The sequence below is a fragment of the Caenorhabditis briggsae genome, assembly GCF_000004555.2.
Source record: "Caenorhabditis briggsae complete genome, chrI, whole genome shotgun sequence".
In the NCBI taxonomy this organism is placed as follows: domain Eukaryota; kingdom Metazoa; phylum Nematoda; class Chromadorea; order Rhabditida; family Rhabditidae; genus Caenorhabditis; species Caenorhabditis briggsae.
Window position 1 is genome coordinate 4163353 of NC_013489.2, and position 12504 is coordinate 4175856.

General features: G+C 37.9%; 4 protein-coding genes across 4 annotated transcripts; all 4 read left to right on the forward strand.

Moving 5' to 3' along the window:
* Positions 1–857: 857 nt before the first annotated feature.
* On the forward strand, positions 858–5014 carry Cbr-ptr-12 (the record flags this gene model as incomplete). The annotated part of the gene is made up of 12 exons (XM_045243700.1): positions 858–1072; positions 1119–1179; positions 1247–1477; positions 1524–1798; positions 1848–2613; positions 3475–3618; positions 3669–3838; positions 3886–4131; positions 4178–4297; positions 4344–4497; positions 4532–4831; positions 4874–5014. 12 exons carry the CDS (start codon positions 858–860, stop codon positions 5012–5014), a joined length of 2823 nt encoding a protein of 940 aa, XP_045092601.1.
* A 1191-nt stretch (positions 5015–6205) lies between these two features.
* Cbr-fbp-1 lies at positions 6206–7576 on the forward strand (the record flags this gene model as incomplete). The annotated part of the gene is made up of 4 exons (XM_002639490.2): positions 6206–6555; positions 6637–7033; positions 7081–7443; positions 7493–7576. The coding sequence occupies 4 exons, from the start codon at positions 6206–6208 to the stop codon at positions 7574–7576; spliced, it is 1194 nt and encodes a 397-aa protein (XP_002639536.2).
* Positions 7577–7701: 125 nt separating this feature from the next.
* CBG25263 lies at positions 7702–7758 on the forward strand (the record flags this gene model as incomplete). Its single annotated transcript, XM_045243705.1, has 1 exon — positions 7702–7758. The coding sequence occupies one exon, from the start codon at positions 7702–7704 to the stop codon at positions 7756–7758; it is 57 nt and encodes an 18-aa protein (XP_045098283.1).
* Positions 7759–9725: 1967 nt separating this feature from the next.
* On the forward strand, positions 9726–12190 carry Cbr-aat-5 (the record flags this gene model as incomplete). Its single annotated transcript, XM_002639489.1, has 10 exons — positions 9726–9891; positions 10330–10520; positions 10570–10633; positions 10716–10847; positions 10892–11160; positions 11216–11416; positions 11459–11625; positions 11675–11838; positions 11883–12090; positions 12139–12190. The coding sequence occupies 10 exons, from the start codon at positions 9726–9728 to the stop codon at positions 12188–12190; spliced, it is 1614 nt and encodes a 537-aa protein (XP_002639535.1).
* Between the last annotated feature and the right edge of the window lie 314 nt (positions 12191–12504).

A 12504-nucleotide genomic window follows, 5' to 3' on the forward strand; every position in this document is an offset into this window, starting at 1 on the left:
ATTTTGAAGAAAAACAGAAGTTTAGAATGAAATCATTTTAAACAGGGTCTCCCAAAAATGGAGAATTCGTTCTGTTTTTTTTTTTGGAAATTGAATACCGTAAAACCTGTGTAAGTCCGGCCCTTCTATTGCTTCAAATTTCCTCCGAAAGGCCTTTCAATTCTATTACATATTCTACGGTTCTATCGTAACTGAAAGTTAAAAAAAATATTAAAAAATGTCAGAAAATACTGAAATTAAAATAATGTATTGTTATGATCACCACAACTAGTACACATTTCGACATGTGAAAAAAAAGAAAAAAACCTTCAACAATCAATCGAGAATGACTTTTAGATGTACCTGTATTCTTTAAATAAATGAACCGTAACTTAATGTTTAAGTATTTGTTTTCTATCCCAAAATTAGTCTTTGTCGATCATCTTGACTACATAACTAATGTCATGACCTTCTTTTTGCCACGTCACAATCTACAGAATGTGTGACTTTCTTCTTTCCTTTCACACATTCCTCTAGCTGATGGTCTTTTTTCTATTCCCACCCCATTTATGATTTCGTTAGTTTTTATCGTTCTCTTTTCTGTAATTAAGCCTATTGTTGCCGTTCCTGATGACCTTCTTTTTCCCTCACTCGTATTTTTCCAATCAAATAAAAAAAAAGAAGAAAATAAATGAAGGACCGGTCCTGTGCTAATAGCTTTCTCACTTCCATTTTTTAGTCGTCACCTGGACCTGTTAAATTTCATTTTCCGATCTTTTACAGTGTGTTCCGCCTTTTCGAAAAATGATTCTATCAATTTCAAAATTTTCAGGCAAATTTTCATTTGATTCAACTGTATGTTCGGGCAATGACCGCCAATGAAAAACCTCCCGCGACTCATGGTAAATGACTCTCAAACACCTTCGTTTTCTTATCCATGCTATTCAGGAGCGGTGAAGACAACGCGACTAGTTCGCGGAATATCTTGGTTCTTTGAGAAATGGTCTCATTTCGTAGCAAACCATGCCGTTGCACTTATCGTCATTTGTGTGGTTCTCACCTTGATTGGAACATTCAAGGTGGCCACGACCCCGTAAGATTTAGATGATAGAATTGAAAGATACATTAGTTTTTTGTAGGAATGATAATGACATCACTGGATACACACCTTATGGGGCAAGAGCCAGAGATGAATTCGATGTGAGTTTGGAATTCTGATAATTAGAAGAAGGCTCATCCTATCAAAAACTCACTATAAATTTTCTAGGTTATGACCGACTTCTTTGCTCACAATGGAAATGGAATTGCAATGTTTGTTCTGATCCTTCCAACACGTCACCAAAGTGTTCTTCATCCAGATGTTCTTCGAGAAGCTCTTCGGCTTGAAAACATTCTGTCATCTAACTTCACAATGTTATCTGCTGAAGGAAAACACGAAAACTATCAGGAGTTCTGCACGAATTTCTGTCAGATCAATGAGCCATTTGTGCAATTCGCTGTTAGTTATAATACGAAATTTTTTTGATTATCAATACAATTTTCAGAGAAGCTACTTGACTGAGCTGGATAATTCAAGGAATGGAACTGATTTATCGGACAGAATATCTCTCAATTATCCGATTACCAGTATTTATTCAAGAAAAATGAGCATTCAGCCAAACTTTTTTGGAATTCAAATGGAGAATGATACTAGTAGAAGCATTACTAATATCCGATCTTCAAAACTGATTGCTCTACAATTAAGATCTGAAAGAAAAGAAGGATGGAGTGGACAAGCTATCAAAGATTTTGAAATGTCCATCACTAATTATTTCGAAAAGTTAGTGTGTTAGAAGTGGTCTCAAATTGGAAAGTTCTCAAATTTACAGACAGTTCACATCTACAGAAATTCGGGTTTTGACTCTCTCCACGTCATACGTTGAAGCTGAAGTTGTCCGTGCTGGAATGTCTCTTCTACCGTTTTTGGTTGTTGGATTTGTTATTATGGCAATTGTTTCATCAGTAACTACTTTCTTTTCTGCTCTCTACATGCAACAAGTCTCTATTCACAAGGTATCAGAACAAACAAAAATATTTTTGCGATTACTGTATCTGATACTAATGTCAAAAACCTTAATTAAACGACGTTTTCAGTTCTCTCTAGCAATTGCTGCATGCATTTGTCCATTCATGGCTTGTGGTACGGCTCTCGGAGCACTTTTCTTCTGCGGGGTCCGATTCGGATCCATTCTCTGTGTAACTCCCTTCCTTGTTCTTGCTATTGGAGTTGATGATGCCTATCTGATGATACATTCATGGCAAAGAGTAACAGCTGAAAGAAGAAAGCATCCCGTGGAGAATGATTCCCCGGGAAGTCGTCTATCAGAAGTCCTTGTTGATACAGGACCAGCTATTCTTATCTCTGCTCTTACCAACATCTTTGCCGATGTCGCAGGTTGTTTCACCTCAAGTCCTGAAATTTCTCTTCTGGGATACGGTAACATGGCTTGTATCTTCTGTGATTTTCTTTACCAAATCACTTTCTATTCTGCCATTATGACCATCACTGGTTACTTTGAAATGAAAGAAGAAGGACAGAAACGACACATCAAGAAAATCGCATGTGGTGCTGATGACGACGATTCTAGTTGTACGGTGAGTGACGAAATCTAAAAATTTAGATAAAATCTTGATGACGGAAAAGCGATAATTCCCGATGAAAAGACGGTTTTGAAACGAAATAACCTTTACTCTATTTGAAGGTTATTTATTGTTTTCTCAAAGATTCTAATTCAGAGAACAGGAGACGACATTTTATATTGGAGCAGAAGAAATTTAGAGAAAGAGAGGAAGGGATTTGAGACATGTAGACTAGATGAGCAAGAATCAAAAGTGACAGTTGTCGGAGAAAGAATGAAAAGAGAGAGCAAGATTTAAAGAGACTTTAAAAAAAGTTTAGATATTGCACGTAGATTGAAGAAGATCAGAACACAAACCGTATTTCCTCTAATAGAAGCTCACCGAAACCGTCAACTTTGAGCTAAATTATCTTTTCCTGTAAAAGATGCCAAAAATTTGCCAAATGAAGAAAAATTAGTGATATTAGGTTAAAAAATTTATCAGTTGATAAATTTTTGATATATTTCCTAGGAACCGAGATAATTGAGCTCAAAGTTGAAAGAAGTGGGCTTCAACGAGAGGTTATACGGTAAATATTTATAATCTAATGCCTGATTCCTAATGGGGTTATTCAGGGAGTCGGCAAAAAAGGAAAAAAAAAAACTCCGCGAAAACTCGGAGAGTGTTCCAATCTGGCTGAAACTTTGGGGAAAACTGGAGAAAACTATAGGAAACATTTTGCCAAAGTTTGGGGTCAAAATATCAACTTTGAAAATTTGTCTGAAATTCCAGCCCAATAAAGAAACAGAAACATAAACAGAAGAGAAACATAGAATAAATCAAACATGATAGCCAATGTTTCTAAAGAAGATGTTCATTTTGAAATATAAATTATAGAGCTCATCTGTGGAGAGTTTCGATGCCGTTGTCAAGAGACGAGTGGCCAGTTTTTTGGAATTCTACATTTCCCTGCTCACGAATGCATTATTCCAACTGTTCGTCATCTTCATCTGGGTCATTTTCTTGATTATTTCCATATACGTGAGTCCCGAAAGACAAACGAATCCTATGAAATGATAGCTCAATTATAGGGAATCACAATAATGAATATCAATTTGAGTCCGAGAAAGCTGTTTATGGAAGATTCGAGTCTCCGAGAAATGGACGATCTCAGAGTTCAATATGTTGTTCCTCACTACTACTTGGCCAATGTTTTTGTGAGAAAACCAGGAGATTTGACAGATGGAAAACGATTAGAGAAGTTCGCATTATTAACCTAAAATTAATCATAATGATGTTCCTTTCCAGATTGAATCAGTTTGTAGAAGAAATGGAGCATTTGAATGGAAGTTGGGGTGCTTTAGGAACAAACTATTTCATTAGAGATTTTGTTGAATTCCAAAAAGCAATGTCAGAAGAAGAGGAATCGGAAAATGAAGAAAAAGGAATATCAGTTGCCAAAAAAGGAGGTATTGATATCAACAATCTATCAATGTTCCTAGAATGGCCTGAGTACCTTTTCTGGAAAGGGTTTGTACAATACCACACGGAAAGGTACGGTAATTTAGTTTCTATTTGAGTTTCAAAACCAAGTTTTCAGTAATCAAACAGTCCTTGATCGATTCTTCATGACTTTTGCAATCCATGGGGATAATTTACAATCTTGGCCAGCAAGAGGAGATGCGTTGAGAGAATGGAGAAAAGTTGTTGATAAATATAGGTTTGTCTTTTTGAAACCGAAAAAAAGATCAGCCATAATTTTGCAGCAATGAATTTGGTCTCTCAGTGTTTTCTGATGATGGAATCTACGTTGATCTCATTGAAAATATGCCAACTGACGCCTGGCAGTCAGCAGTGGCCACACTAGCTTGTATGGCTCTCATTTGTTTTATTTTCATGTACGATGTGCCTACTGTAATTGTGGCGACATCGATAATTGCAAGTATCATGACAGGTAATTAAGATTCATCTGAACATTTTCAATTTATTGAGTTCAGGTATCCTTGGAATCTTGTCTCTCACTGGAACAGATCTTGATCCAATCGTCATGTCAGCATTGATTATTTCAATTGGATTCTCTGTGGATATTCCTGCCCATATATCTTATCACTACCACACATCTTCATCTGAAAATGGAATTAGAGAACGACTTCATCAGACACTTTCATCTGTCGGATTTCCAGCTCTACAAGCTTCGTTCTCCACTTCGCTGTGCGTTCTTGCCCTCAAATTTACTACTATATATATGTCAAACGTAAGTTAGAAGTTTTGAAAAGAGAACAATATCGAATTCCAGGCTTTCGTGAAAACCATGATAACATGTATGATTCTCTGCGTCTTCCATGCTCTCGTCCTTCTTCCATCTCTGTTTGCAATCTTCAACCGTATCTGTTCCTTATTCCATGTGGCGAAGACATCTTCAATTGAATCGAAATGATCTCAAGTTGCGCCTAATCTATCATGTTTGCTCGATCTTTGTTCATTCCCCTCCAGTTTTCTTTCTTCTTCTCACTTTGCTTTCTTAATTTTGTCAAAAACTTTACGGTGAATTCATTGATGATACGGTAATAAACAGTTACATAAATGATATGATAAGAGACCCACATGGGGACTGATTATTCGAGAAAGTATCGAATTATCATTTGAACTTCCAGGTGATAAACTCAAACATACGTGACTGACAGCACTTTTTTCTTTCGGACAATTGTCGAAAACATCGAATTTCTCTTGCACTCTCTCACTCTCTCATCTCTCAGTTTATTCGGTTTTCACACAATCGCCGACAAACGTGAATTATTTTATCTCACTATTTTAACACTTCGTTCGAAATGGAAAGTCTTAAAATCTTAATTATATTCCTGCTTATTACTCTGTTAGGCGGAAAAATAGCTTTCATTGTTTTTATTCCAACCTTATATGTATTTAACAATTTCTCGAAAATAAGCTTATTAATCAGTTGAAGTTAGTCACTCACATGCTTTTTCAGACTTTTTTTTCAAACTGAATTTCGGATGTATTTTCCTAAATTCATTAAATAAATAGTAGTATTTAGAAGCTGTGATTCTATGTTTAATTAATGCCAAATTTAAGAAAAAAGTTCGTACTTTTTTTCTGAGAATTCCGTACTGTACAGTGATGTATTGTTTTTGAACAGTTCCTGTTTTCTGATTATTGGCCATATAAAAATGCACTCCTCAATTTCGAATGCCTTGAAAATTAGGGTATCGATAGAGATGAAGCAGTTTCGAATCTACAGTAGCCACTCGCAGATTTTTTTCTTGTAAATTCAGGATGTTTTTGACGAATCCGTGGGTATTCGATTAGTTCTAAATATGAAGGTACCTTCATAGAACTAATCGAATAACGTTATATTTATTTAGAAGTTTGATGCTGCATTCGAACACTCGAATATTTTTGGTATTATTCGTAAATATCTTAATGTTTATTTTTCTCTTCCAGTCACTATTGTTTTCACAAAAGTTCAAAGTATCAGTCCTCCAAAGTATTTTGTTTCCGATCACCTCATTTTCCCGCTCCGTCTTTGTATCTCGTAGTGTCTCTCGTTCAAAAATTCTCTACTTCTCTCATTTTCACACGCTCTCTCTTCATCTTTTTTCTTCTCGTGCCGATGGATTCTAACAACACAGAAAACGAGAGAAGAGAACACAACATGAGATTGTTGCTGTGTTGCAGTTTACCTTCTTTATCATTTCATTTCGTCGTCTTTTTACAATACTTGGATGAAATTAAAAAAATCAATTTTGCCGATTCTCAATTTGCCATTTTCAGTCTCATCATGCCGAGCGAGACGAGCCAATTCGGTATCGAAACCGATTCGATCACTTTGCAACGCTTCGTGCTCCAGGAACAACGGAAGCATGCCGACGCCAGCGGAGAGCTCACCAGCTTGCTCACTAACATGCTTGTTGCCATCAAGGCTATTTCCTCGGCAACACAGAAAGCCGGACTTGCCAAATTGTAAGTTGAATTTCTAAAAAAGGTGACACCAATCACGATTACATCGCGAATAAAACGAAGAATGACCAGAATTCGTTTTAGGTATGGAATCGCTGGTTCCACGAACGTTCAAGGAGAAGAAGTGAAGAAGTTGGATGTATTGAGTAACGAATTGATGATCAATATGCTGAAAAGCAGTTACACAACATGTCTCTTGGTTTCGGAAGAGAACGACGAATTGATTGAGGTCGAGGAAAAGAGACGCGGAAAATACATCGTCACTTTCGATCCATTGGATGGTTCGTCGAACATCGACTGCCTCGTCTCGATCGGAACTATTTTCGGAATTTACAAAAAGCGTGGAGATGGACCACCAATTGTGGATGACGTTCTGAAACCAGGAAAAGAAATGGTGGCCGCTGGTTATGCTCTCTACGGATCGGCTACAATGGTCGTTTTGTCCACTGGTGATGGTGTCAATGGATTCACTCTCGATCCCGTAAGTTCTGATAGCGGGATAAATCTCACTGATTAGTTTAAATTTAGTCGATTGGAGAATTCATTCTAACACACCCAAACATGAAATGCAAGGAAAAGGGATCCATCTACTCTCTCAATGAAGGATATGCCAAAACATGGAGCAAGGGTCTCGCTGAATACATCCGTACTCGCAAGGAGCCAGAACCAGGAAAGAAGGCAATGGGACAGAGATATGTCGGATCGATGGTGGCTGATGTTCATCGAACTATTCTCAATGGAGGAATATTCTTGTATCCACCAACTGCTTCTGCTCCAACTGGAAAGCTCCGACTTCTCTACGAGTGCAACCCAATGGCCTATATCATCGAACAAGCCGGAGGATTGGCAACAACTGGAAAAGAACGTATTCTTGACATCCAACCCACTGCTGTAAGTTTCTGGTTTTCGTAAGCAAGTTTCTCATAATTTTTTGTTTCAGATTCACCAACGTGCACCAATCATTCTGGGATCTAAGCTCGACGTTGAGGAGGCTCTGGAATATCTTGCCAAATATGACGACTAAGTTTGTAAGACTATTCGTTATTAGTTTAATTGTTGTACATCTCCTTTCTACTTCTGATTTTACTTTCCAGCACTTTTTTCTATTACATGTTGTCTTACACAAAATTTCACATTGGTATATATTGCATGTTCAATAAAGAAGATTTTTATGAGTTTAAATGTAAATCGAGATTTAAAATATGAGAAGTAAGTGCGGATAATCCTATGATCCGCTGGCAAAACAAACAACTGAGAAGGCTCTCTCTTAAAACAGGAGCATGAAGACGAGAGATGTGGCTCCGCGATGAGACGATTGACTTAAAGGATGAAGAAAAAGAGAGCGAGGACGAAGGAGACGAATCGATGCCCCGCCTGCTTCTGTCCACGTCTACATGCGTGTTTTTTCTTTGCTCGATCAGCAAAAAGAGCGTTCGTCCAAAGTTCGGCACCGAGCCAGGAAGGAAAAAAAGAGACAGATTTTCGATGGTCACAAACTCATCCACGATGTGTCTCATTTCACTCATCAATGCATCCATACACCCTCTCTTCGTTTCTTTTTTCATATATTTTTCTACTTCTTCTTCTTCATCTTTTTACACGCTTCACCCAAAACTCCCCCACTTTTTCTTGCTCTTTTTTACGAGTCCCCCCTCCTGGGACTATGAGTTCCGAGTTCTTTTAACCCAAAAAAAACGAATAAAGAAGTAGAAATAACACATTTCCGAGAAATTTCAACATGAAAACTTAATGAAGTCAAGGCGAATGTGTGGCTGTGTCTTTCACCCACCCGGTGCTCTTTCCCCTTATATTTTTCATAGTTCACACTTTCTCATTTTAATTGTCTTAAAATCCAAAAGAGCTCCCTAGTTTGCACAATAACGTACGCTTCAACTTCATCAAAACGTGCCAATCTGAACGAATAAAGTTAGCGATACTTCTAAGCGATCAAATAAAAATTCAAAGTACGGAGTGCTACTGTGTTTGCTTTTCATACCTCGAGATCTACACCTCGCGCCGGTGTGATTAAACTTATCAAGAAGTCTGCAGAAGCATTAATAAGAGAGAATCACATTTAGTTACTTTTCGAGTTGCCAGTTTTATGGTCAGTGCTCCAGGAAATGGTTTTAAGAAACGCTATAATAGACGATTCAGAATTTTAAAGTTTCTACGAATCGCTCATATTTAGTAATGGACTTTTCTATATCAAAACAATATTCTCAAACTAAAGACTAGCAGAATACCTAAAATAAGACCTTGTGATCAAAAGACAATTGAATTATCCTTCAAGATATCTAATTTGATTTCCTTACCTACTTACATTGATCCTGAAAACTCCAAAAGGCAAACAAATCGAATCTCAATACCGTAAATGTTTTACTGTTCTTCATCTTCTCTCATGTTCTTCATCTTCATCTTGTGTCCAGGAGGCAAAACAAGCATGGGTAGGCTTAGTCGATCCTGACCCACGAGAGCTCCGCTCCAGTCTTTTACCATGATGTAATAGTGACGTAATCCGAGTCTTCGCTCCCGGAGAGAGAGAGAGAAAGCACAATTTCTAATTCATTCGTTGTGTGACGAGGTGGTGGTCGTCCCTCCACCCATTATGCCTTCTGATTGCCATATAAGCTCGACGTTTCCCAGATTGTTACTTCTTTCTCTTCTTCTCTTCTTTTTATTTGCAATCTGCACTTTTTTGTTCGTGGACCGCTTTACTACGAAGATTTCTTGACGAATGGTTGAGAGACGCAGGGAAGTAGATTTTGTGAAAAAGAAAACCCGCGGGAGGGACGAGGAAGAAGAAGAGCACCTTCTCATTTCTTCGCACATGTCCTGCATGACAGCGGCTCGTTATGATAGGAATCATTCGCCCTTTCGCCGAAATTTAGGTGGTCTTTGTCTCAAAATTCTATCAGGGACCAAAATAGCCAGACAACTTGATGCAAAATAGTGTGATAGACGACAGACACTCTGGATGGATCACATGTTTTTTCTTCTGGGGGTTCATTCCGACAACAACAAACTCTTCTTAGTGTTCCCATTACTTTGCTCCAACGATCCTTAAATCATTTTGAATGTTTTATCCCCACTCTGCACTTCTTTCTATTTGTTTCTTTTTCAGCTGCTCATAAAGTCTTAAATTTGTTATTCTTTTTTTTTTCAGATTCGTAAAAATGGACGAATCCAACAAAATGGGGTTCTTAGGAGCCACTTCTTATGTCATTGGTAATATTATTGGATCAGGAATCTTCATCACACCAGCATCAATTCTTCGAAACGTAGACAGTATTGGATTGAGTTTACTCATTTGGGTACTTTGTGCGGTGATCGCTATTCTTGGTGAGTTCAGACCATTTTTGTAAACCTGGCGGTGGCGGTCCTTCGCTGGCCCAACCATAATTTCTTTTAAAATCGATGCTTTTGAACCAACCAAATTGGATATGATAGTACTTGACGAGTATTACAAATTGATATTCTTTGAAAAACAGTATCTGGTTTATGAACAAAGTTATAAACCATAAACTGACTGATCCGGGCCGTGCCCTGCATTATATTTCTACCCGTTTTGTCTGTAACTTTGTTTATATACGGAATACAGTTTTTAAAATACTATCACTTTGTAGTACTCGTCGAGTTCTATCATCTCTATCTGATTCAGTTGGTGCAAAAACATTGATTCTAAAAGGAACTATGGCAGGACCAGCGAAGGCCAACATCCCAGTTTACAATTGTGGTTTAGACAAAAATCGTGTTTAGTAATTTTTTTCTATTGTCCAGGTGCTATTTGCTACATTGAACTGGGTACATCAATTCGTGAAGCTGGTTGTGATTTCGCCTACATCTGTTATGTGAAATGGTACTCCATTGCATTTGCATTCATGTGGGTATCTGTCCTTATGACATATCCAGCTACAATTGCAATTTGTGCTGAAACATTCGGTCAATATCTCATCGAAGGATTGAAACAGGTGATTCTTGCACCGAAAACCGCATGACGTCATTCCCCTTCATTTTTAGTACTACGAAATCGACGAAGCACTGGTGCCGACGTGCCAAAAGCTGTTTGCGTACTCGTTATTATGTGAGTATCTCTTCATTTTTTTTGTTGTTTCGCATCCGTTCTCGCTCTTTGTATTCGTATCCAATTTCTTTCTTTTTTGCAGTTCTCGTCACATGGATGAACTTCTTCGAATTGAGCAAATTTGCAGCTCGATTCCAGATTTTGGCTACTGTAGCTAAACTTTTCTCTTGTCTTCTTATTATTGGAACTGGGTTTTACTTTTACTTTGTCAAAGGTACATTTTCTATTGTTCATCTCAAGTACAAATAACCTTTTCAGGATGGCATGGGTATTTGGAAAACCCAATGCAAGGCTCAAAATACGGAACTGGAAACCTGATTCTCGGTTTCTACGGAGGTCTTTGGGCGTTCTCTGGATGGGACGTGCTCAATTACAGCACTGGAGAGATCAAGCATCCAAAACGAAATGTGCCGTTTGCACTTCTCACAGGAATCAGTGTGGTCACAGCCATCTACGTAGCTATCAACGTCGCTTACTTCGTCGTTCTCGATGTGGAATCAGTGAAGCAATCGGATGCAGTTGCTGCGGTACCATTCCTAAAGGCTCTCTTAATTCAATAGTCCACTTTCTACTCACTTTCAGATTTTTAGTCGTGAGACTCTCGGTGACTTCGCCAACATCATCCCATTCCTGATTGGTATTCTGTTGATTGGATCGTTGAACAGCAATCTGTTCTCTGGAAGTCGCTACATGTATGCAGCTGCTCGACAGGGACATTTGCCTGCTTGCTTTTCGTGTGTCAATGGAGAAACTGAATCCCCAAGAGTGGCTGTTCTGGCACAGGTTTTTTTAAAATTTTATATCTGTATAGAATTATAAATTCAGAGTGTTCTGGCACTGATGATTTCGTACATTGGAGATCTAGACACTCTCATCACTTACGTAATGTTCGGATTTTGGGCTCAGAGAATCTTCAGTCTTGTCGCCCTACTCATCATTCGCCATAACCATATTCCTGTTCATCCAGACGCTGTTAGGGTTCCACTTTTTTGGTTAGTTTGATGTTTATACCACTTTCACTCGAGTTTATTCCATTTTCAGTATCTACTTATTCTTAATAATCACTGTTGCACTGGTCATTATTCCTATTTTCTATGAGTTCCAATCGACCGCTCTAGCTATTGCAATCTGTCTTTTTGGATTTGTTCTCTATTACGTTTTCATCGAGAAGGCAATTTTCCCAAGATGGCTCGTAACTCTTAACAGTAAATTTCTAAATTCAAAACAACTGAAATAATTGAATTTTCAGAGAAAGTAACGCTTTGGTGCTGTATACTTTTCGATTGCCTTCCAGATGTTAAAGGCGGAGTTCAACTTCTTGCTTCAGACAGTTCCCAAGCTCTACTATCTGAAAGACTTTCTTCGACTCGTCTCTCTGACGACAGCCTACCAGATCTCCATTCGGACGAAAAGAATATCATGCGCAGAAATGGAAGTGCTGCTGGTCTCAAGATGTTGTGAGTGATTTAGTTCAATTACTGTATTCATAAATCTTTTCGATCTAGAATTTCCAGCGTTCCGTCTTCACTCGTCGATCTGATCAGCGACGTTCAATAATCCAAATTCAGGTCATCCGAATCACTCATTCTCGCTTTTATGGGTTACAATGTTGTCTAAGTTGCTCATTCTGTTGTTTTTCTTTGCCCCCGTGTGCCTAAGGCTTTATCGAACTTTTTTTGTATAGCACTGATTTGTTTTATTTCACTGTTTTATCAGAAATTTTGCTGCAAGATAAAGTAATATGAAAAAGCTTTTATTAACGCACACTGGTGATTTTTCAAATTTTATAATTTCTGAAATATAGGGAAGACATGATTAAAACTTAGAAAATGATCAAAAAGTTATTAATAAAATGACATAATCGAAAGAAA